General features: G+C 55.0%; 1 protein-coding gene across 1 annotated transcript; it reads right to left on the bottom strand.

Annotated features, from left to right (window-relative positions):
* Positions 1–6,529: 6,529 nt before the first annotated feature.
* Positions 6,530–16,360, bottom strand: RAB44 (RAB44, member RAS oncogene family; the record flags this gene model as incomplete). The annotated part of the gene is made up of 16 exons (XM_080358283.1): positions 6,530–6,617; positions 7,069–7,145; positions 7,379–7,480; positions 7,971–8,085; positions 8,428–8,509; positions 9,088–9,691; positions 11,705–12,815; positions 13,081–13,169; positions 13,473–13,521; positions 13,878–14,065; positions 14,450–14,545; positions 14,643–14,733; positions 15,083–15,223; positions 15,500–15,671; positions 15,944–16,058; positions 16,151–16,360. 16 exons carry the CDS (start codon positions 16,358–16,360, stop codon positions 6,530–6,532), a joined length of 3,330 nt encoding a protein of 1,109 aa, XP_080214409.1.
* Between the last annotated feature and the right edge of the window lie 760 nt (positions 16,361–17,120).

Below are 17,120 nucleotides of genomic sequence, written 5' to 3'. Positions count from 1 at the left end.
TAGCCAGGCTAAGCTCTCCTGCGCTATAATTTCAGTCGCTTATTTTAACGTAGATTTGTTTTCATTAAATCTCCTATCAGCAATAAGAACGGGACACAGAAATAACCAGTATGTGCGAGGCAAAGTTCAACAGACTACAATTTGTTTAAATTTTCACAACCCAAAGTCCAGGCCAACCGATTATTGAGTAACAGTAACGTGATAGCAGCGTGCTCTGCAGGCAACAGAAGATCCTGCGTTCCTCGCAACGTTTGCCTGCAGGTCATTCACCTGCACAAATGCCACAGAACTAAATACCGTAGCAAGAGTCGCACTGTGAATGCCAGACAAAAAATGGCATTTGACAGCAAATTATTTCCCACCGTGAAATTTCAACGGGGAAACTTCTAAGAACGTACCTACGAGCAATCAACATTAAAGTGCCAAAAAATGAAATGTGTTCCTCTACCACTCCTCCTGCCTGCCACAAAAGCAGAGCCTCATGATACCCAGAGCAGCAGATGGGCTGAAGAAAAGATGCAAAGAAATTGCCGGATAAGCGAATAGCTGCCAATGTGAGAATCCCATTGTTAGAGAGACATGAGGCCTTGGAAAAACGCTGCTGGGGGAGAGGGAGCATCTGTGAGGCCTGGCGCTGCTTCTCGTTTCTGAGCTGGGAGAACTCCAACCTTGGTCCAAGGGGGACAACCGAAACTTTCTGGGGAGCCGGCGTTCAGCAACACGTTGCCCTGCAAACAGACTGAGGGGCGTCACGGAACAAACACACGAAGCATCATCAGTGGAAATGGAAATCAGGCCCCTGGGCCCTTTTCCCTCTAAGTACCTGACACCGAGAATCAGCTCGTGAATCCAGCTGCTTCACCCCGGTCACCTCCTCGCTCTGCTGCAAGAATTGGATAACTATTTACATGGATCTCTGCACACAGCCCCCTTTTTAAATCACAGATCTGTTTTACTCACTCGAGCTTCTACAAGAAGTCAGAACTCAAGAAAGGGCATTTTTAATATATATATTTTTTCCTGCAATGCTAGTATGTCGTTTCAGAGGATAAAAAAGCCAAAACTTTTCAACAGGACTACCAGCTTCAGCAATCGCTTCTCTGCCCCAGGACCAGCTCCCTGCTCTGCTCTTGCACATTAATTTACGTGGTCACACGGTGAATCAGATCAGGAAAATTATCTGGCTGAAAAATAACCCTGATTCGTTTGGTCAGCAGCTGCCTAAGCATCCAACCCAAGCAGTTAATGTCAGATGTTATATTAACATCAGTGTGAAATATCTAGCCACAGCCCTAGAAAAACCAAAGGAGCAAAACGACGAATTAAAACCTAACCCCAAGCACGCAACGAGAACACGCTGCACTACATTGCCAGGTTAATTAGCTCCTGGCCCTGTTCTACCACCATTCCTTGCGTTCTGTGCAAATATCTGTCCCAGATCTTACGAGCTGAGCAGCCCCATGGGCTCTCAGAGCTGCCCCAAAGCAGGTTTGATCAATAATAGCTCATTATGGATCGTCAGCTCTCCAAGGCAGGGACCTTTTCTTCTCATCTGTAAAGCACCTGGCACGCATTTGGCTCTATAAAAACAATACACCGCTTTACTAACTCTTTCATTTATGTAATACCCTGATTCATGTAACAAGCAAGAGCCAGCACATCTGCAGGATATTAAATGCTTTTTTCTCCCAGTTTTTTCTGATTACTTTAGTTGCCCTGACACTGCGACTGGTGCCCTGAAAGGTTATCGAGCTTCCTGCGGCTCCTGCGTGCCAAAGCTCTCGCCTGTGACGCTCTCTCGTGCCCAGCTCCAGCACAGTCAGCAACCTTCTGCTCACAGAATGTGCCTGGAACCACTTAAAACAATTATCCCTAAAGAAACGCTGTCAAACACAGCGATTTCCCCTCTTCCAAACAGCAGAATCAGCATCCTACTATGAGAAAACACTGCGATACATCCCAGTCCTCCCCCAATCTACGTTTGATTCAATACCTTTGTAGACAACCCCTACAAGCCGCAGACACTTAAATCCCAAGTTGGCTCCTTGACAAACTCAATAATAACCCGTGTCCTCAGCTGGGAAATCAGGCATCACACTCCCGCATTGTTCTGAGAACAGATGAGGCCTTAAAAAACAAATAACAACCCATTATTCCCCTTCCTATCGCCATAATACAACCGACAAATTAATAACAACAGGCTGCTGTTCCCGCTTTGCTGTCACGCACGTACTGAATGAGCCTCGTCCCTTGTGCTCGGCGGCCCCTCGGAGACGGGCCTTTTAAAATGGGGAAAACAAATGGTATCGCTGCTTTTTATGAACTCCAGCAATAAGCAGCTCTCTCTGCAAATGTAAATAGCGACGGTTCTTGGTCTGAAGGGTTTCCAGCCCAGCGCCCCTACAACCCTGAACCCGACACCATTTGGACCCGGGCTTTAGAAAGCCAAGGTGCTATAATATTAAAGATACTGTAATTATTTAGAGAGGAATGCTGGCAGAGAAGCCTTTAAAAGGGAAAGCTTACTCGCCTTGCCGGTGAAGCCGAAACAGCGATATAAATAAAAACACATCCTCATCTGCTTTAACCCGGTTTGTGGCGCCTCAGCCGGCCCTGCCCGGGGCGCCGGGTCCGACCTGGGCTAAACCCCCCCCGAGAGGGGCCTGAACCCACCACAGCATCTCCCTGATTCATCTCCAACTAGGATTATTTTCTTTTTTAATATAAAAATCAATAAATTAAAGCAAAAAAACCAGCCCCCCACCCCCGCAGCTGGGCGCCCGGCGAGGGCCCCGCTGAGGCCCAGGGAGCCCCCCCTAGGCCTGGGCCTAGCGTAAGGGCCGAAGCCCGGCCCGGTGCTCCGGACCCCCCCGCCACCCCCGCGCCGTGTCCCCCGGGCTCACCCCGGCACCGCCCGGCGGCTGCCCCGCTCCGCCGCCGGCTCCGGGCTCCTCCCGCCCGCGATGGAGGCGGGACCGGGGACGGGCCGGCGCTTCCTGCTTCCGCCATGGCCCGGCCCTGCGACCCCCGGCACCCCGCAGACCCCCCGGGGGCCCGGGGACACCCCCACATCCACATTCCCCACACACCCCGTGGCTCTAAGAGCCCCCTCAACAACCACCGGAGTCACAGGGTGTCAGGGGGTGAAGGGCCCTGGAAAGCTCATCCAGTGCAATCCCCCCATGGAGCAGGAACACCCAGATGAGGTTACACAGGAAGGTGTCCAGGCGGGTTGGAATGTCTGCACAGAAGGAGACTCCACAACCCCCCTGGGCAGCCTGGGCCAGGCTCTGACACCCTCACCCCAAACAAGTTGCTTCTCATATTTAAGTGGAACCTTTTATGTTCCAGTTTGCACCCATTGCCCCTTGTCCTGTCACTGGTTGTCACCAGCAGAGCCTGGCTCCATCCTCCTGACACTCCCCCTTTCCATATTGATCCCCAGGAATGAGTCCCCCCTCAGTGTCCTCTTGTCCAGCTCCAGAGCCCCAGCTCCCTCAGCCTTTCCTCACACGGGAGATGCTCCACTCCCTGCAGCATCTTGGTGGCTGCGCTGGACTCTGCAGCAGTTCCCTGTCCTGCTGGAACTGAGGGGCCACAGCTGGACACAAGATTCCAGGTGTGGTCTCCCCAGGGCAGAGCAGAGGGGCAGGAGAACCTCTCTGACCTACTGACCACCCCCTTCTAACCCACCCCAGGTACCATTGGCTTCCTGGCCACAAGGGCCCAGTGCTGGCTCATGGTCACCCTGCTGTCCCCAGGACCGCCAGGTCCCTTTCCCCTACCCTGCTCTCTAATAGGTCATTCCCAACTTATACTGGAACCTGGGGTTGTTCCTGCCCAGATACGAGACTCTACACTTGCCCTCTACACTGGAGCCCAGAGTTGCCCTGAGACACCCCAGCGCTCATTCGAATTTAGAACACGACACCCCCCTTGAATTCTTGCTGAAGAGGCTATAGACCACATAGGCATCTTTTTTTGTTTTTTTCTTTCTTATTACCTCTTGGCTTATGTAATAAATGAAATTCCTACAGGAGAAAGTCGTTAGCACACAGTAGGGAAAGCAGTAACAAGATGAAGAGTGGCAAGTAAACATATGCACATCATCCTTGCTAACTTGGAGCAGAACCTAGGGCTGGAAAACTCATTCCATTTTTTCCTTTTCTGTGTAACTTTTGCACTGTAGTGGGTCAACACGTGTATCTTCTTTTCCCATTGTGGACTATGCGTTGGTTAGTGGGTAAGAAATTGGCCTGTTATTCCTACAACATAGACCAACGCTGGTGTCAAAATTTGGGCCGTACCAATCATTTGAGTCACACCCACACAAGTTTCTGCAATAGTTCAAGTGTGCTGTGTGTGGGACTAATATGACTGAGGTTTTAAAAACAGGAGCTGCACTACTAGAGTCTCTTTCCTACAGCTTGGAAATATAAACAGGCTCTGTTGGTTTAAGCATATTAGTGTGATACACTAAGTAAAATGGAACAAAGCCTTAGGTATAACTTTGCAAAATAGGTACACTATCTCACTACTTACCCATCCCTAAGAGACCCCCCAGCAGCCACCTGAGTCCATGACAATCCCCAGACCCCCCCTGGAACACTCAGATTCCCCCTCTTGCCCCCTCAGCACATTCAGACACCCCCTGCTAGCCCTAAAACATCCCAGCACGCACCTAAACCCATAAACACATTCAGGACCCCCCCACAGCACATGCCTGAGCCCCCCAATTAGCCACAGCCCCCCCGCAACAATCACCTGGACCCTCAGATACCCCCCATTATCCCTAAGACCCCACAGAACCCACCCAGTGCCTCCTGAACCCCACTTACCCCCAGCCCCATGGGGACACGGATCCGCCTTCCTGCAGCTCGAGTGACAAGCGATGACCATGCGGGGGATGTTAACCCCCTAAAAAGTGGGGGAAAGCCCTAAAAAGCATGGGGAAAGCTTCCAGGAGTAAAGGGCTGGGAGACAGAGCAAGTAGAGCTCCCCAGAGCCACCCCCAGCACAAAAAGCTCAGAAGAGAGCAGGAGCGAGGGGTCCCAGCCTCACTCAGCTCTCACAGGTGGGATTCAGCCCTTAGCTGCAATTAAATGCATTCTCAGAGTCAGCTGTTGGTCACGGCTGTGGCGGGGTTTTTTGGTATCTCTTCGGTCTGTTTCTCAGCCTTGTTTATGTCCTCAACCTCAACAACTTCCTGCAGTGACGAATTTTGCATTTTAATTAAACACTGCAAGAAAAGTGCTTCCTCTTCTCAGGTTTGGATTTCCTGCCTTGTCAATCCCAGCGCGGGATGCGGGACGGCCCCTGCATCCCGATTTTACTGCCTTTTGAGGGGAATAGGGTGAAACTCCAGGAGATGCTGCTGGGCGAGACCTGAGATGTGCTGGCTGGGACACTGAAAGCTTTACTACAGTTTGTTCCAACTTGTCAGCAGCTCATCCAGGTTATTTTATACCCAAGGTGGACACATCAAAGTGAGACGGTGGTAAACGCCCGTGGACTTCGGGCTGGTGTCTGAGATCTTTTTTAATCTTGGCTTGGCTGGGCCAGCTCCTCTAATTCTCATGGAGTGCCCTGAGGAATTACAAAGGGCTCAAAGGGAAACGACCTGGTTTAAAGAAGAATTCCTGCGGTCCAAACAAATATGCATTTCCCCATTGCTATTAATATCTCAGGCCTTGATCCTCCTCCAAATACTTGTGCGTGCGTTTAACAGCTTGCAAATGAGCGCTCCCTTTGGTTCTGGAGTGGGAACGTTCGCTGGGGTTGTGAATTATTAACGGTGAAAGGTGCTTTCAAATGCAGCGCCCTGACTGTGTTTTCCAATGTGCTTTATTGCCTTCCTGGCATTTCCTTCAACCGAGCAATAAAACATTCATTTCCAGGTTTGGAGGGGAGGTTTGGAGTGGACTAACACTTGTTTTGTGCAACACCTTTGGGCACAAACTTGATCCTTTTTTCTAGACACGATTTCTAGAGGAGCAATACAGGTATTTCTTGCTCTTTGCTGTTCTGGGAAGCCTTTTCTTTTGTAGATCTCTCTGGGCCCTGTTCAAGCTCCCGGTCTTTCTTTGCAGCAGAAACATTGCAATTTGAAGGTGTCGCTGCATTTGCTGCCATCTAATGGGAGAACGTAGCCTCGGCGACCTCAACTCCTTATTTTGCAAGCAAATCAAAACGTTTTCCTGCACAATCCCGCTGCCATTTGGCAAAGCAGCATCTTCTGCACATAATCTCAGCGAATTTAGGCGAAAAGCTGATCTGATGGGTTTGGCATACGTGCAGCTCTGCACGGGAACCATTGCAGACCCGGTAAAATAACCTTTTGGGGTTGATCGGACTGAAATGGTGCTGCTCTTATCTTTAAATACAGCTGTTGAACTGCTGAGGGACAAGGCAACGCATGTAATATATAAAAATACTGACATATAACACTTGTATTCTTATTTATTTAGTCTGTATGTATGATTTTCTAGCTGTCACTGCAGTTTCAGATCACAACAGGGTGGTCTGCCCGTCACCAGCAGCAGCCCTTTTTCTTCTGAGGTGGCTTTGGTTCCTCTTCTGCCTTATTCTTCAATTTATCTTCACGATCTTTGAGCAACCTGGGAGAAAAGGAAGCGAATCAGCAGGTTTTTCCCCCATAATTTACATCGTGGTGCTGTGTGCCCTGATGGGTGTTGGTGGAGGATGCTCAGCACAGCTGAAAGGAGCTTCCAGCTCAACACGAGTTGGGGACCGAGGACTTTGCCGAAAATGCCAACCTAAAATCACAGATGGAATTTATTCCAGTCAGCGTAGGGGGAAAATAAAAATCAGCACCCTGAAAAGGGTTTTGTTAATCTCCTTGCAATGCTGTTTCAGGTGACATTTCCCAGCACTTATCTCCGGTTCATCCCCACCATACACATGCTGCTCTGAGTTTTCCCCGACATTTGGGCACGTGGAGTCTCTGGTGATGGGAACACAGCAGCATTTGGTGTTAGAAAACAAAAAAAAGCAGGAGGAAGCCCATTAAATTCAGAGCAGGCGGCAAAATCCAAGCACGTGCCTCACCTGATGAAGCTGACCATGGACTCGGAGACGTTGTGGCCCGAGGCAGCGCTGCATTCGTAAAACATGAGCTGATGCTCCTGGAAGACACGGAGCCCAAATAGAAACATCATATTCTTGCATTGGAATAGTTTATTATGGGAGTAAACAGCATCTAACTCCTTGTTCTGCCTCCTCCATTTGTGAAACTGGTCAGTGGATACTGGTCCAAATCCCATAAATTTCAATATTAAGTTGGTGAAGGTGAGATACTTCTCCATCCATCCATCCATCCATCCATCCATCCATCCTTGCCCAGCTTGGGTGGACCTACCTTGGCCAAGCGTTCCCCCTCCTCCGTAGGGACCTGTCTCTGTGCAGCACAGTCGGTTTTGTTCCCGAGAAGCAAAATAGCGACTCCATCTTCTGCTCCTTCCTGAGCAATGAAAGAGGGGAGGATCAGGACAGCATCTGAATCTCCTGTGAATCGCGGCCGTCCATGCTGTCTCAACACATCCTGGAGCACCGTGAAGGGTGCCTGTGGATTTGGGCTGATAACATAGCCCGAAATCCTTAAACTAGCTTAAAAACCTTCTAAAACCCCCTTGTAATGAACTCACTTTGTGTTCAACTTGGGGAGCCCTTCAGAAGATGGTCTGGCTGGGATTTACAGGCACCGAGCAAAGCGACATCCCATTTTGTTCCAGTGTTTTAAAATATTGATATTGTATTTAACTGGAACTCTCTAAGAAGTTTTTAATAAGACACGAGTTACCCTCAATTTCCCAGGAATCAAAGCAGGTTGCTCTTGATTTCAAAGCGTTATCAAAGTCACTTGCAGTGTTTTCTGTTCCTCTGCACTGGTTTTTAACTTTAGAAAAGCTCCCAGAAGTCGGGGACAGAGGAGATTGTCCTTCCTCACCCACCTGGATGCAGCTCAGCCAGTACCGCATGTCCGAGAAGGAATATTCCGAGGTGATGTCGTACATCAGCACGACCCCGTCCGCCTTGCGGAAGAACTGCTTGGTGATGCTGCGGTACCTGCGGACAGTGCAAATGGTCACTGACGGGGTCTGAGGGGGTTTCGCCCAGGAACGATCTGAAATCCCAGTGAGAAAGCTGGAAATGTGTGTCTGCAAAAAAGGCAAACCCCAGATTTCGCTCCTGTCCTGATCACAGAGGCTGTACGAACAGCCGGAGTGCTTCTTTTTTATCTTAATTACTTCCTTCATTATTCTTTATCAGCTCATACACTGTACAGAGTCCCTTCTTAAACAACCCCTCCTTTGCTTAGCAAAGCCAAGAACATTGATTTCCCCTAAACTACCAGGGAAACAAGGAAACTACAGGTCACTCTCCATAAGTGGCAGCCCAGCACCTCACCTTTCTTGGCCAGCTGAGTCCCACAGGCGGAGAGCAAAGCGCCTGTTGTCCACAATGAAGTTTTTTACCTGATAATCCAGTCCTAGGAGACACAAAAAGGGATATTTTGGTACTGTAGAGGTCATGCCTGTGACAGAGAATGGAGGGATGGAAGGAGGGATGGAAGGAGGGATGGAAGGAGGGATGGAAGGAGGGATGGAAGGAGGGATGGAAGGAGGGATGGAAGGAGGGATGGAAGGGGCACATGGTGCAGGTGTGGTCTGAGGCTGCAGCTCAAGTGGGCTGGTTCTGAGTGAACCTCCAGCTTTTAGATCTTCGATAGCCAGATTTTAGAGAGATCTCTAATCTCATGATGAGAAAAACGAGGTTGGTTAAAGGAGGAGAATATAGGGAAAAAGCAAAGCAGAGAGAAAAGCACTAGAGCCATTAGTATTGGTGTCCCAGAAAGGGCAAGGAGGACCAGCATTGCCTGCTCAGGAGCTTCCAGGTGTGTGAGGCTGGTGGCCTGACATGGTCCTTAGTGACATGTGTAGGACGCTTGGCATGAGCTGTAGCATGGGTGGAGTGATCAGCAGCAGCTCGTGAGGTGGAGGAAAGGGGATGGTGAAGGTGACCCAGTATGGGCAGAGCCAAGCTGGAGAGGAGCTGGAGGAGACCCACCTACTGTGGCGGTGAGGTGCGGGTTGAAGGTGTCGGCGTGCAAGCGGTACAGGAAGGATGTTTTGCCCACGTGGGAATCCCCGACGAACAGCACGTTGAAGAGGTGGTCTGGGTCTGGGGAAACTTCAGGAGAACCTCCTGGAGCAGCTCCTGCCCCACCTGCAGCCGTGGCCCCTGGCTCTCCTGCGCTGGCCTTGCCTTCCTGCCTTGTGTTCTGCCCAACCTCTCGCTGCTTCTGCCGCAGAGCAAAGTTGAGGTCTCCGCTCTGTTCTCCCAAGAGCTGCTGTTGAGGCTGCGTGCTGCTGTTGGCTGCACCCCCCAGAGAGCTGTCTCCAGGGACCATCTCCAGCTGATCATTGCCAGCATCTCCCTCTTGCTGCACCCTTGTGCGAAGGGTTGATGCTGGTGGCACCTCTTGTTTTGGATGCTCAGAAGGTCCATCTGCCTGCTCCATTTCCATCATGTGTGGCAGCTTCTCTGGCTGCTGGGAAACTGTGTGAAGACTCATGTTATCTGCCTGTCCTGAGTCTTGCTCCTGGAGCTTGCTTTGGGCCGCCTGTCCCGAAGCACCTGGCTGCCACACATCTGGAATGAGAACATCCTCCTGCATCATCGTTTCCAGCTTTAGCATGCTGGATTGCAATGTCACCTTGGAGACTGGGGATGCCAGCACAGATTCACCATCATCACAGCCCTGCTTTATCCCTAAACTCTGAGTTTCAGCCAAAATCCTTGCTCCTGCCTCCAGCCTCTCTGCCTGCACCCCTTCCAGACCTTGAGCTCCATCCAAAGGCCTCTCCTCTGCTTCAGCCCTCTCTCCCTGCAGTATTTCCAGTGTCTGGGTGCCCTCCAGGATCTGCCCATTGGGACCAGTGAGTGCTCCCAGCACAGGACCCTCAGCAGCAGCAGCATGCTTGGGATGTGACAGTTCCTCAGCCAGAGGGGACACACGTTCACCAGCATTCCCCTCGCTGTGAGCTGCACACAGAGCTGCCTCCAAGCCAGGACTCTGGCTCTGTGCCGCTTTCCGCATCCCATCTGCACCCAGAGGTGTCACATCTGCCCCCGTGCTCCCTCCCGAGGTGGATTTGAGGTCTTCTGCCTCCATAAGCAGCTGGACATTGACACCGGTGCGCTGGTCCTCCAGCATGTCCAGCATTACAGCCTCTTCCCACACTTGCACACCTGCCCCAGCCCCCTCTGCCTGTGTATTGAGCACAAGCTCAAGGGGCAGCTCACGCTCACCCTGCCCTGGTGCCCCATCCCCAGCCTCCTCCCTGAGCCACACGGCTGCTCCAGCCCCCCCTTCCCTTGGGCCTTCTGGGCTGAGCCCCCCCTGCAGATGCGCATCTGCCCCAGAATCCTCTGACTGCACCGTTTCCACTAACTCTGGTTTGTTGACCTGAGCCAGGGGTTGCACATCTGGAGCCACATTCCCTCCCTGCTCTGTGTCCAAGGAGCTGGTCTCACTCCAGAGCCACAGATCTGCCTCCATGTTCCCTCCTGGGCTTGGTTTGAGCTCATCTGTCTCTGTCAGCAGCTGCACGTTTGCCCCAGTGCTCTGGTCCTGCAGCCTGCCCCGGCTCTCAGCCTCCTCAGGGGGCTGCACACCTCCAGGAGCCCCCTCTCCATGCCCAGGGGTCACGCCATCGGGGTGAAGCACAGGGTCCTGTTGCAGCCCATGCTCACCCTGCCCTTGTGCCTCATCCTCAGCCTCCTCTGTGAGATGTACAGCTGCATGGACCCCGCCTCCTTGGGGACTTTCTGGGCTGGCACCCCCACGCAGCTGCATGTCTGCCCAGGAGTCCTCTGACTCCACCATTTCCACTGACTCTGGTTTATCAACCTGATCCAAGGGTTGCACATCTGGAGCCGTGTTCCCTCCCTGTTCTGTATCCAGGGAGCCGGCCTCACTCAACTGCTGCAGATCTGTCTCTGCGCTCCCTCCTGGGGTTGATTTGAGCTCGTCCACCTCTGCAGTCAGCTGCCCATTGATATCAGTGCCCTGGTTCTCCAGCTCCCGAGGTTCCGCGCCTGCTCCAGCCGCCTCTCCCTGCCCGGCTCCTGCTCCCTGCAGATTGAGCACAGGCTCCTGTTGCAGCCCACGCTCACCCTGCCCTCGTCCCCCATCCTCACCCTCATCCCCGAGCTGCATGGCTGCTCCATCCTCCCCTCCCTGGGGGTCTTCTGGACTGGGATCCCCACGCATGTCTGTCTGGGATTCCTCTGCCCCGACCAGTTCCAGTGCCTGAGCCTTAACTGGGAACAGCCCACCCAGGTCTGGGCTCACCACAGTTGTTTCTGCTGGGGAAGGGCTCTCACTGTGCACCGCAGCAGCACCCGTTTCCTCCCCCAGCCCTAACTCTGCTTCATCACCCTCCTCCAGCGGTTGCACATCTGGAGCCACGCTCCCCCCAGGCTGTGTCCCCGAGGACCCGGCCTCACCCGGGGGCTGCAGAGCTGCCTCCACCTCTGCACACAGCTGCACGTTGGCATGGCTGCCCTGGGCCTCCAGCGGTTGCACATCTGTTCCCATTCTGCCTTCCTGCACATCGGCGGGTGGCACCTCCGCACCCGCTCTCAGCCCCCGCGCTGTGGCCCCCGTCACAGACTCACCCCGTGGCTGCGGTCCCTCCATCTCCCCATCCTCCATCCCAGCTCCGCTGCTCCCTCCGTGCTGAGCTGGGGCTGCCAGCACGGCGGCATCCGAGGTCTCTCCCCAGGGATGCACCTCCACACTGACACACTCCTCCTCCAGCACCCCAGGGTCAGGAGCCACTGTTACCCTGGGGAGGACAGTGTCCCCCTGGGCTGCTCGCATTTGCGCCTCATCCCAGGATGGTGGTTCTGGCTCCATGCGCTCTCCAGGCTCTATTTCAATCTTCTGGGAGAGCCCGGATGGGGGGTCAGCCTCTTCTCCCGGAGTTTTACCCGAGGGCTGCGCACACTCTTCCACAGCCGGGCCAAGCTCATGGGTGACAAGCTGCCGTCCCGCTGCTAGACCTGCCTGCCCAGCCTCAGGTGCCCCCAGACCTGCCTGCAGATTTTCTCCCTGATTTACTGCCACTTCCTCAGCTTCCCCCGGGAGCTGTTCCTTTCCCCAGCCTTCTTTTTCCTGCATCCATCCTTCTCCTTCCACCTCCACCAACTGCTCTCCTGCCTCCACGCTCCCTCCCGGTGCTCCCTGCAGATGCTCAGCTGCCTCTACCATCAGCTCCTTCACCCCAGTGCCCTTTCCTTGCAGGAATAACATCCTCTGTGCCTCCTCCGGGCTCTGTCCCTGCTCTGCCCGCGGCTCCTCAGCCCTGCGGTTCCCGGCTCCCACGGACGCACCAGCCTGTGTCACGTCTGCAGCGCGAAGCTCAGCTGCAGCTGGTCCCTTTTTCAAGTCTCCTTCAAACGCCTCAAGACCGATGTGGCCGAGGAGGGTCTCTCGCTGGCCCCTGGGGGTTGCACCATGGGCTGTGTCTGCCTCCGGTTCCGTTTGGGGCTCAGCATCGTCCTGGGGGTGACGGGCAGCGTCTGTGGGTGCAGGGGGTGCACCCAGGACTGGTGACTTCAGATGTTTGCTCAGAGCTGCTATTGCTTCATTCATCTCTCTTAGCAAAGAGCTTTGGTCAGACAAGCGTTCCTCTTTCAGACGTTCTGGGAAGGGCTCCTCTTCCGTGGAGCTTGCTCTCCGCGGGGCTCCCAAAACGCTGATTTCTGCTGGCAGCTTCTCCCAAACCCTGGAAAGGGCAGAAAATGGAGGTCAGAGGGGTCAGCCCAGCCCCTGGATCAGGCTGCAGCTCCCTCCCATCCACCTGGGCAGGTACCGGCGAAGAATTGTTCCTTAATTTCTGACCTCAACATCTCCTGGAACAACTTGAGTTTGTTTTGAAAGGAATAAATATTGTTTTGCTTGGGGAGGGTGGAGGATTTGGGTGCTCGGTACCAGCTCACAGATGTCGAGGGCATGAGCTGGAGCAGCAGCTGTTGCCCAGGACCCCTTACACTTGGTGGGTGCTCTTGGGTTTGGTGCTCTGAGACCCCAGCCTGATGCGCATCTCGGAGCGGTGCTTCTCGCTCTTCTCCGGCCCCATCTGCAGTGAACAGGGTGGGAAGAAAAGAGAGAAAAGCGCTTGGCAAGGAAGCGTATCCGTGTGAAATGATGCTGAGCTCTCCAGCAGGTATCCAGAAATACCCACCCAAGATCTTCGGGGTGTCAGAACTAACGTGCTGCTACCCCAAGCATCAGTTTGAGAAAGATTCTAGGGAAGGCACCACTGCTGCTGCAGGACTGTGCTCTTGGAGTTCCCGGCAGACCCAAGGTGAACAGCACAGACACCCCATCCCATCCCATCCCATCCCATCCCATCCCATCCCCACAAACCCAGCTGAAGTACCTGTGGGGACAGGGGCACCTCACCAGGCAGCTCTGCCACCGCTCTGTCCCTGCAAACACAGAGCACAGGGGTCAAAGGCGGTTGCATCCTCTTCACTGTGTCCATCCCTGCCCCAGGGTTGCCCTCAGCCCCAGAGGCAGCGATGGGCTGGAGCAGGACAGCAAAACCCACAGACCCTGGTTGGGTCCTTCTGGGTGAAGGACGTCCCCATCTCTGCTGGCACTGCCTTACAGGGACACGTTCAGTGCACAGTGCTCACACTCCTGGCTGTTTTTCTGATGCTTTTCACAGCAAACCTTGATTAATCTGCACTGTGGAGACCACCACAGTGGCTGAGACCCATCAAACTCATTCCCTACCCACCGCAACCCTCAGGAGGGAGATGCTGGTCACTCAGCTGCTCACCCCATCTCCTCCACATCCTCCAGAGCCACCGCGGCCCTCGTGGTCCTCAGGCGCTCGTGGGTCTGCTGGAGCTGCCGGTGGAGGAGCCGCAGACGATCCTCCAGCACCCGGTTACTCTCCTCCAGCTGCTGGTTTTCGGCGCTGGCAGCTTGCTGCGTGCTGCGGAGGCTGCGGCACCGCGTCTCCAGCTGCGGGACAGCAACCAGGACACTCGCACCCCACCACAACCCCCGGGAGAGCCAGGCCAAGGAATGGTGGATAACCATCTCCTCTAGAGTGGCGGGTGGGAAAGTCAACGTGGCTGCTCTGGGGATGGAGGGGAACGTGGGGATGGAGGTCACAGAATCACAGAATATCCCCAGTTGGAAGGGACCCACAAGGATTATTGAGTCCCACTCATGTCACTGTACAGGACAACCCCCAGATTCACACCATGTGAAGGTGGCAAAGGAGAGGTCCTGTGTGACAGCCTGCATCAAGGGCCGGGATCAGCTGTCACAGTGTTGCTGCTGCATGCACAGCCCAGAGACCCCTTACACATGATGGGGGACCAGGAGCTGGGGCCACCTCACCTCCATCTGTGCCATGACCAAGCGCTGCGCCTCCCTCTCACTGGCATCCAGCGCTCGCTGCAGCTCCACGCTGTGCTGGTGGCTCCGGGCCATGCTCTGGGATGGCAACAAGGATGTTGGCACCTGCTGGGAGCTGCCATGGGGGCTTGGGGTGCTGGGACCCCTCTGGGGTGAGCAGCAGCCACGGACCCACCTCCTGCTGCAGCCGCTGCCGCTCCTCCTGGATCTGCAGCTCCAGGGTCTCGCAGAGCTGCTGCACCTCCTGCTCATGCTCGGCCACACACCTGGGGGGCACAGCAAGGCCGGGGGTGGGTCAGACCCTGCTGCACCGGGTACAGGTCCCTGGGATCACCCCATTGCCCATGGGACCCACGTGCTGCAGCCGGTTTGCCAGGGGGGGTTCGCCCAACAAGGACGTGTCCAGAAGTCCCAGTCCGGCACTTTTGTCATCCCATGTGTGACTGTAGAGGGAGCCCAACCCCAAACATCGTCTCCCAGCAAAATCTCTGCAATGCTGAAAGCACCCAGGTTTCTCCTCCCTTGGGTGCGTCACCATGGCTGGGGGAGCAGGGAGCCCCATTCCCTGTCCCTGTCCCCGTCCCCGTCCTTCTCCATGGCCCTGGGGTGACTCACTTGTTCAGAGTCTCCTCCAAAGCCTCCTTCTTGCTCCTGGCTTCTTGGATGCGGTGCCTCATCTTGGCCAGAAACTCCTCCAGGTTTCCCAGGAGCTGAGGTTCGTCCTGCCGGAGCTTCACCCAGAGCTGCCAGATCTGTCTGCAGGGAGAGGGTGTTTTGTGGGGACCATCCTCCCAGGACCCCCAAATCCAGGCTGGCTGTGGGGTCCTAGGTCATTTAGCTCACACCGTTCAGGATGTATGGTCCTCAGGGACAGAAGAGCACGGGGGTGACTGTGATCCTGTCCCTTGCTCCAGCGCTTGGCCAAAGACACCTCCAAGCCCTTTCTGGGCTCTCTTGCCCCAAGCGTGTCCCCCTTGGGCAGCTCTGCCCCATCCTGCAGGACACCCATGGGTGCCAAACAGGGCAGCTTACTCTTCAGAGACGTTGTCTGTGCCCAGCTGGTCCATAAAAGCAGCGAAGTGTCTCTGCTCCTCGCTGTCCGCCCCCTCCAACATCACACTGGGGATGGCCAAGCGGACCCTCCGGGATGCTGTTTTGCGCCGGCGATGGTCCCTGGCAGCTTTTTGGGAGCTGAGGAACTGCCCTGCCGACAGACACACCAAACCCTCAGTGCCCGCCCGGGGCAACGGCGAAGCCCAAACCCCGACACTTCCCACCCCAGGGCTCCAACAAGCCACTTTGGCACAATGGGACCCCTCACTAGGGGAACCATGGGCTGACACCCAGCCATGGGGACAGTTTCTGGGCCATCATCTGCCACTCAGCAATGGCAACGTTTCAGGTCCCCCCAGAAAAGCGCGGGGGCCATGTCCAGGATCAGCCCAGGCTGCTCAGGGCTGTTGTGCCGGCACTTACGGAGCCCGGCAGTGAACTCCTCGGTGCTCAACCGCCCGGTGCCGGCAGCATCCAGCCCATCGAAGATGAGCTCCAGCTCCTCCGTGCTGCACGGGAAATCCTCCTCCTGCAACTTCTAAAAGCAAAACAAATCAGGAGGGGAAAAACCTCCCCATCATCCAGCCACCTCGGTGGCATTTGACCCAAGAAGACATCCCCATCCCTTACCTGCATGTCCGAGCGGGTGATGAACCCCGCCTGCTCCTTGTCCCGCTCCCTGAGGAGCTCCTGCACCCTCTGCGCTATTTCGGATGCCCATGGCGGCTCCTCGCCGGGGCTGGGGGCTGGTGCTGGGGTCTCACCGGAGCTGTTGTGCAGCTGCTTGCGCCGGCTGGAGCCCAAGCGCCGGCTCTTGCCGGCTGCCCGGCGCTCAGCCATGGCTCCCGCTTCAATCCTGCTGACGGGCAAACTGGTGGGTGCTGAGCCTCAGCCAGCTCTCTCCTTGCTGGAGACTTTTGCTCCAGTGTGATGAGAGACTGTAGAGAAAGACTAAGTTGGAAATTCATTTTGGATGGTGTAAATGGCCCCAGGGTTTGGCAATAGGAAGAGAGGCGCTTATCTGCGATTGCACGGGGCAAGCGGAGCCTTGACTCACAGTGAGCAACAGCCGCGAGCAGCTTCTCCTGCCACCGGGGGCCATCCCAAATGTCCCCGCGCTCTGTCCCTGCGATGGAGGACACGCAGGGCACCACTGGGGCTCGAGGGCCATCCGGGAGGTGACACCAGCAAAGGGGCAGCCAAGGCTGGATATGAGGAACAATTTCTTCCCCAAAGGGCTGTAGGGCACTGGAACAGGCTGCCCGGGGCAGTGCTGGAGTCACCATCCCTGGAGGGCTGGACAGACGGACATGAGGTTCTCAGGACGTGGGGCAGGGCCAGGGGTGGGGGAGCGGGTGGACTCAACGATCTTAAAGGTCTTTTCCAACCAAACCAATTCTATGATTCTAAGGTGGTGCTGGAGCTCTGGGCAAAACGTGCTGGTTCCACCTGCTTTCTCAGAGCACATCAGCAGCTTTTACAATTCCTCCCCCGGCTTTCAGAGCTGTGAGTCACCTCCGGGCAGGATTTTCCATCAACGCCTGCGCACTCACCCCAGCTTATGGGGTCTGAGCTTGGAACCCCCCTGCTCTGCTCCCCT

Source organism: Nesoenas mayeri (assembly GCF_963082525.1).
Source record: "Nesoenas mayeri genome assembly, chromosome: 23".
In the NCBI taxonomy this organism is placed as follows: domain Eukaryota; kingdom Metazoa; phylum Chordata; class Aves; order Columbiformes; family Columbidae; genus Nesoenas; species Nesoenas mayeri.
This window is presented reverse-complemented; position numbering and strand designations above follow the sequence as displayed.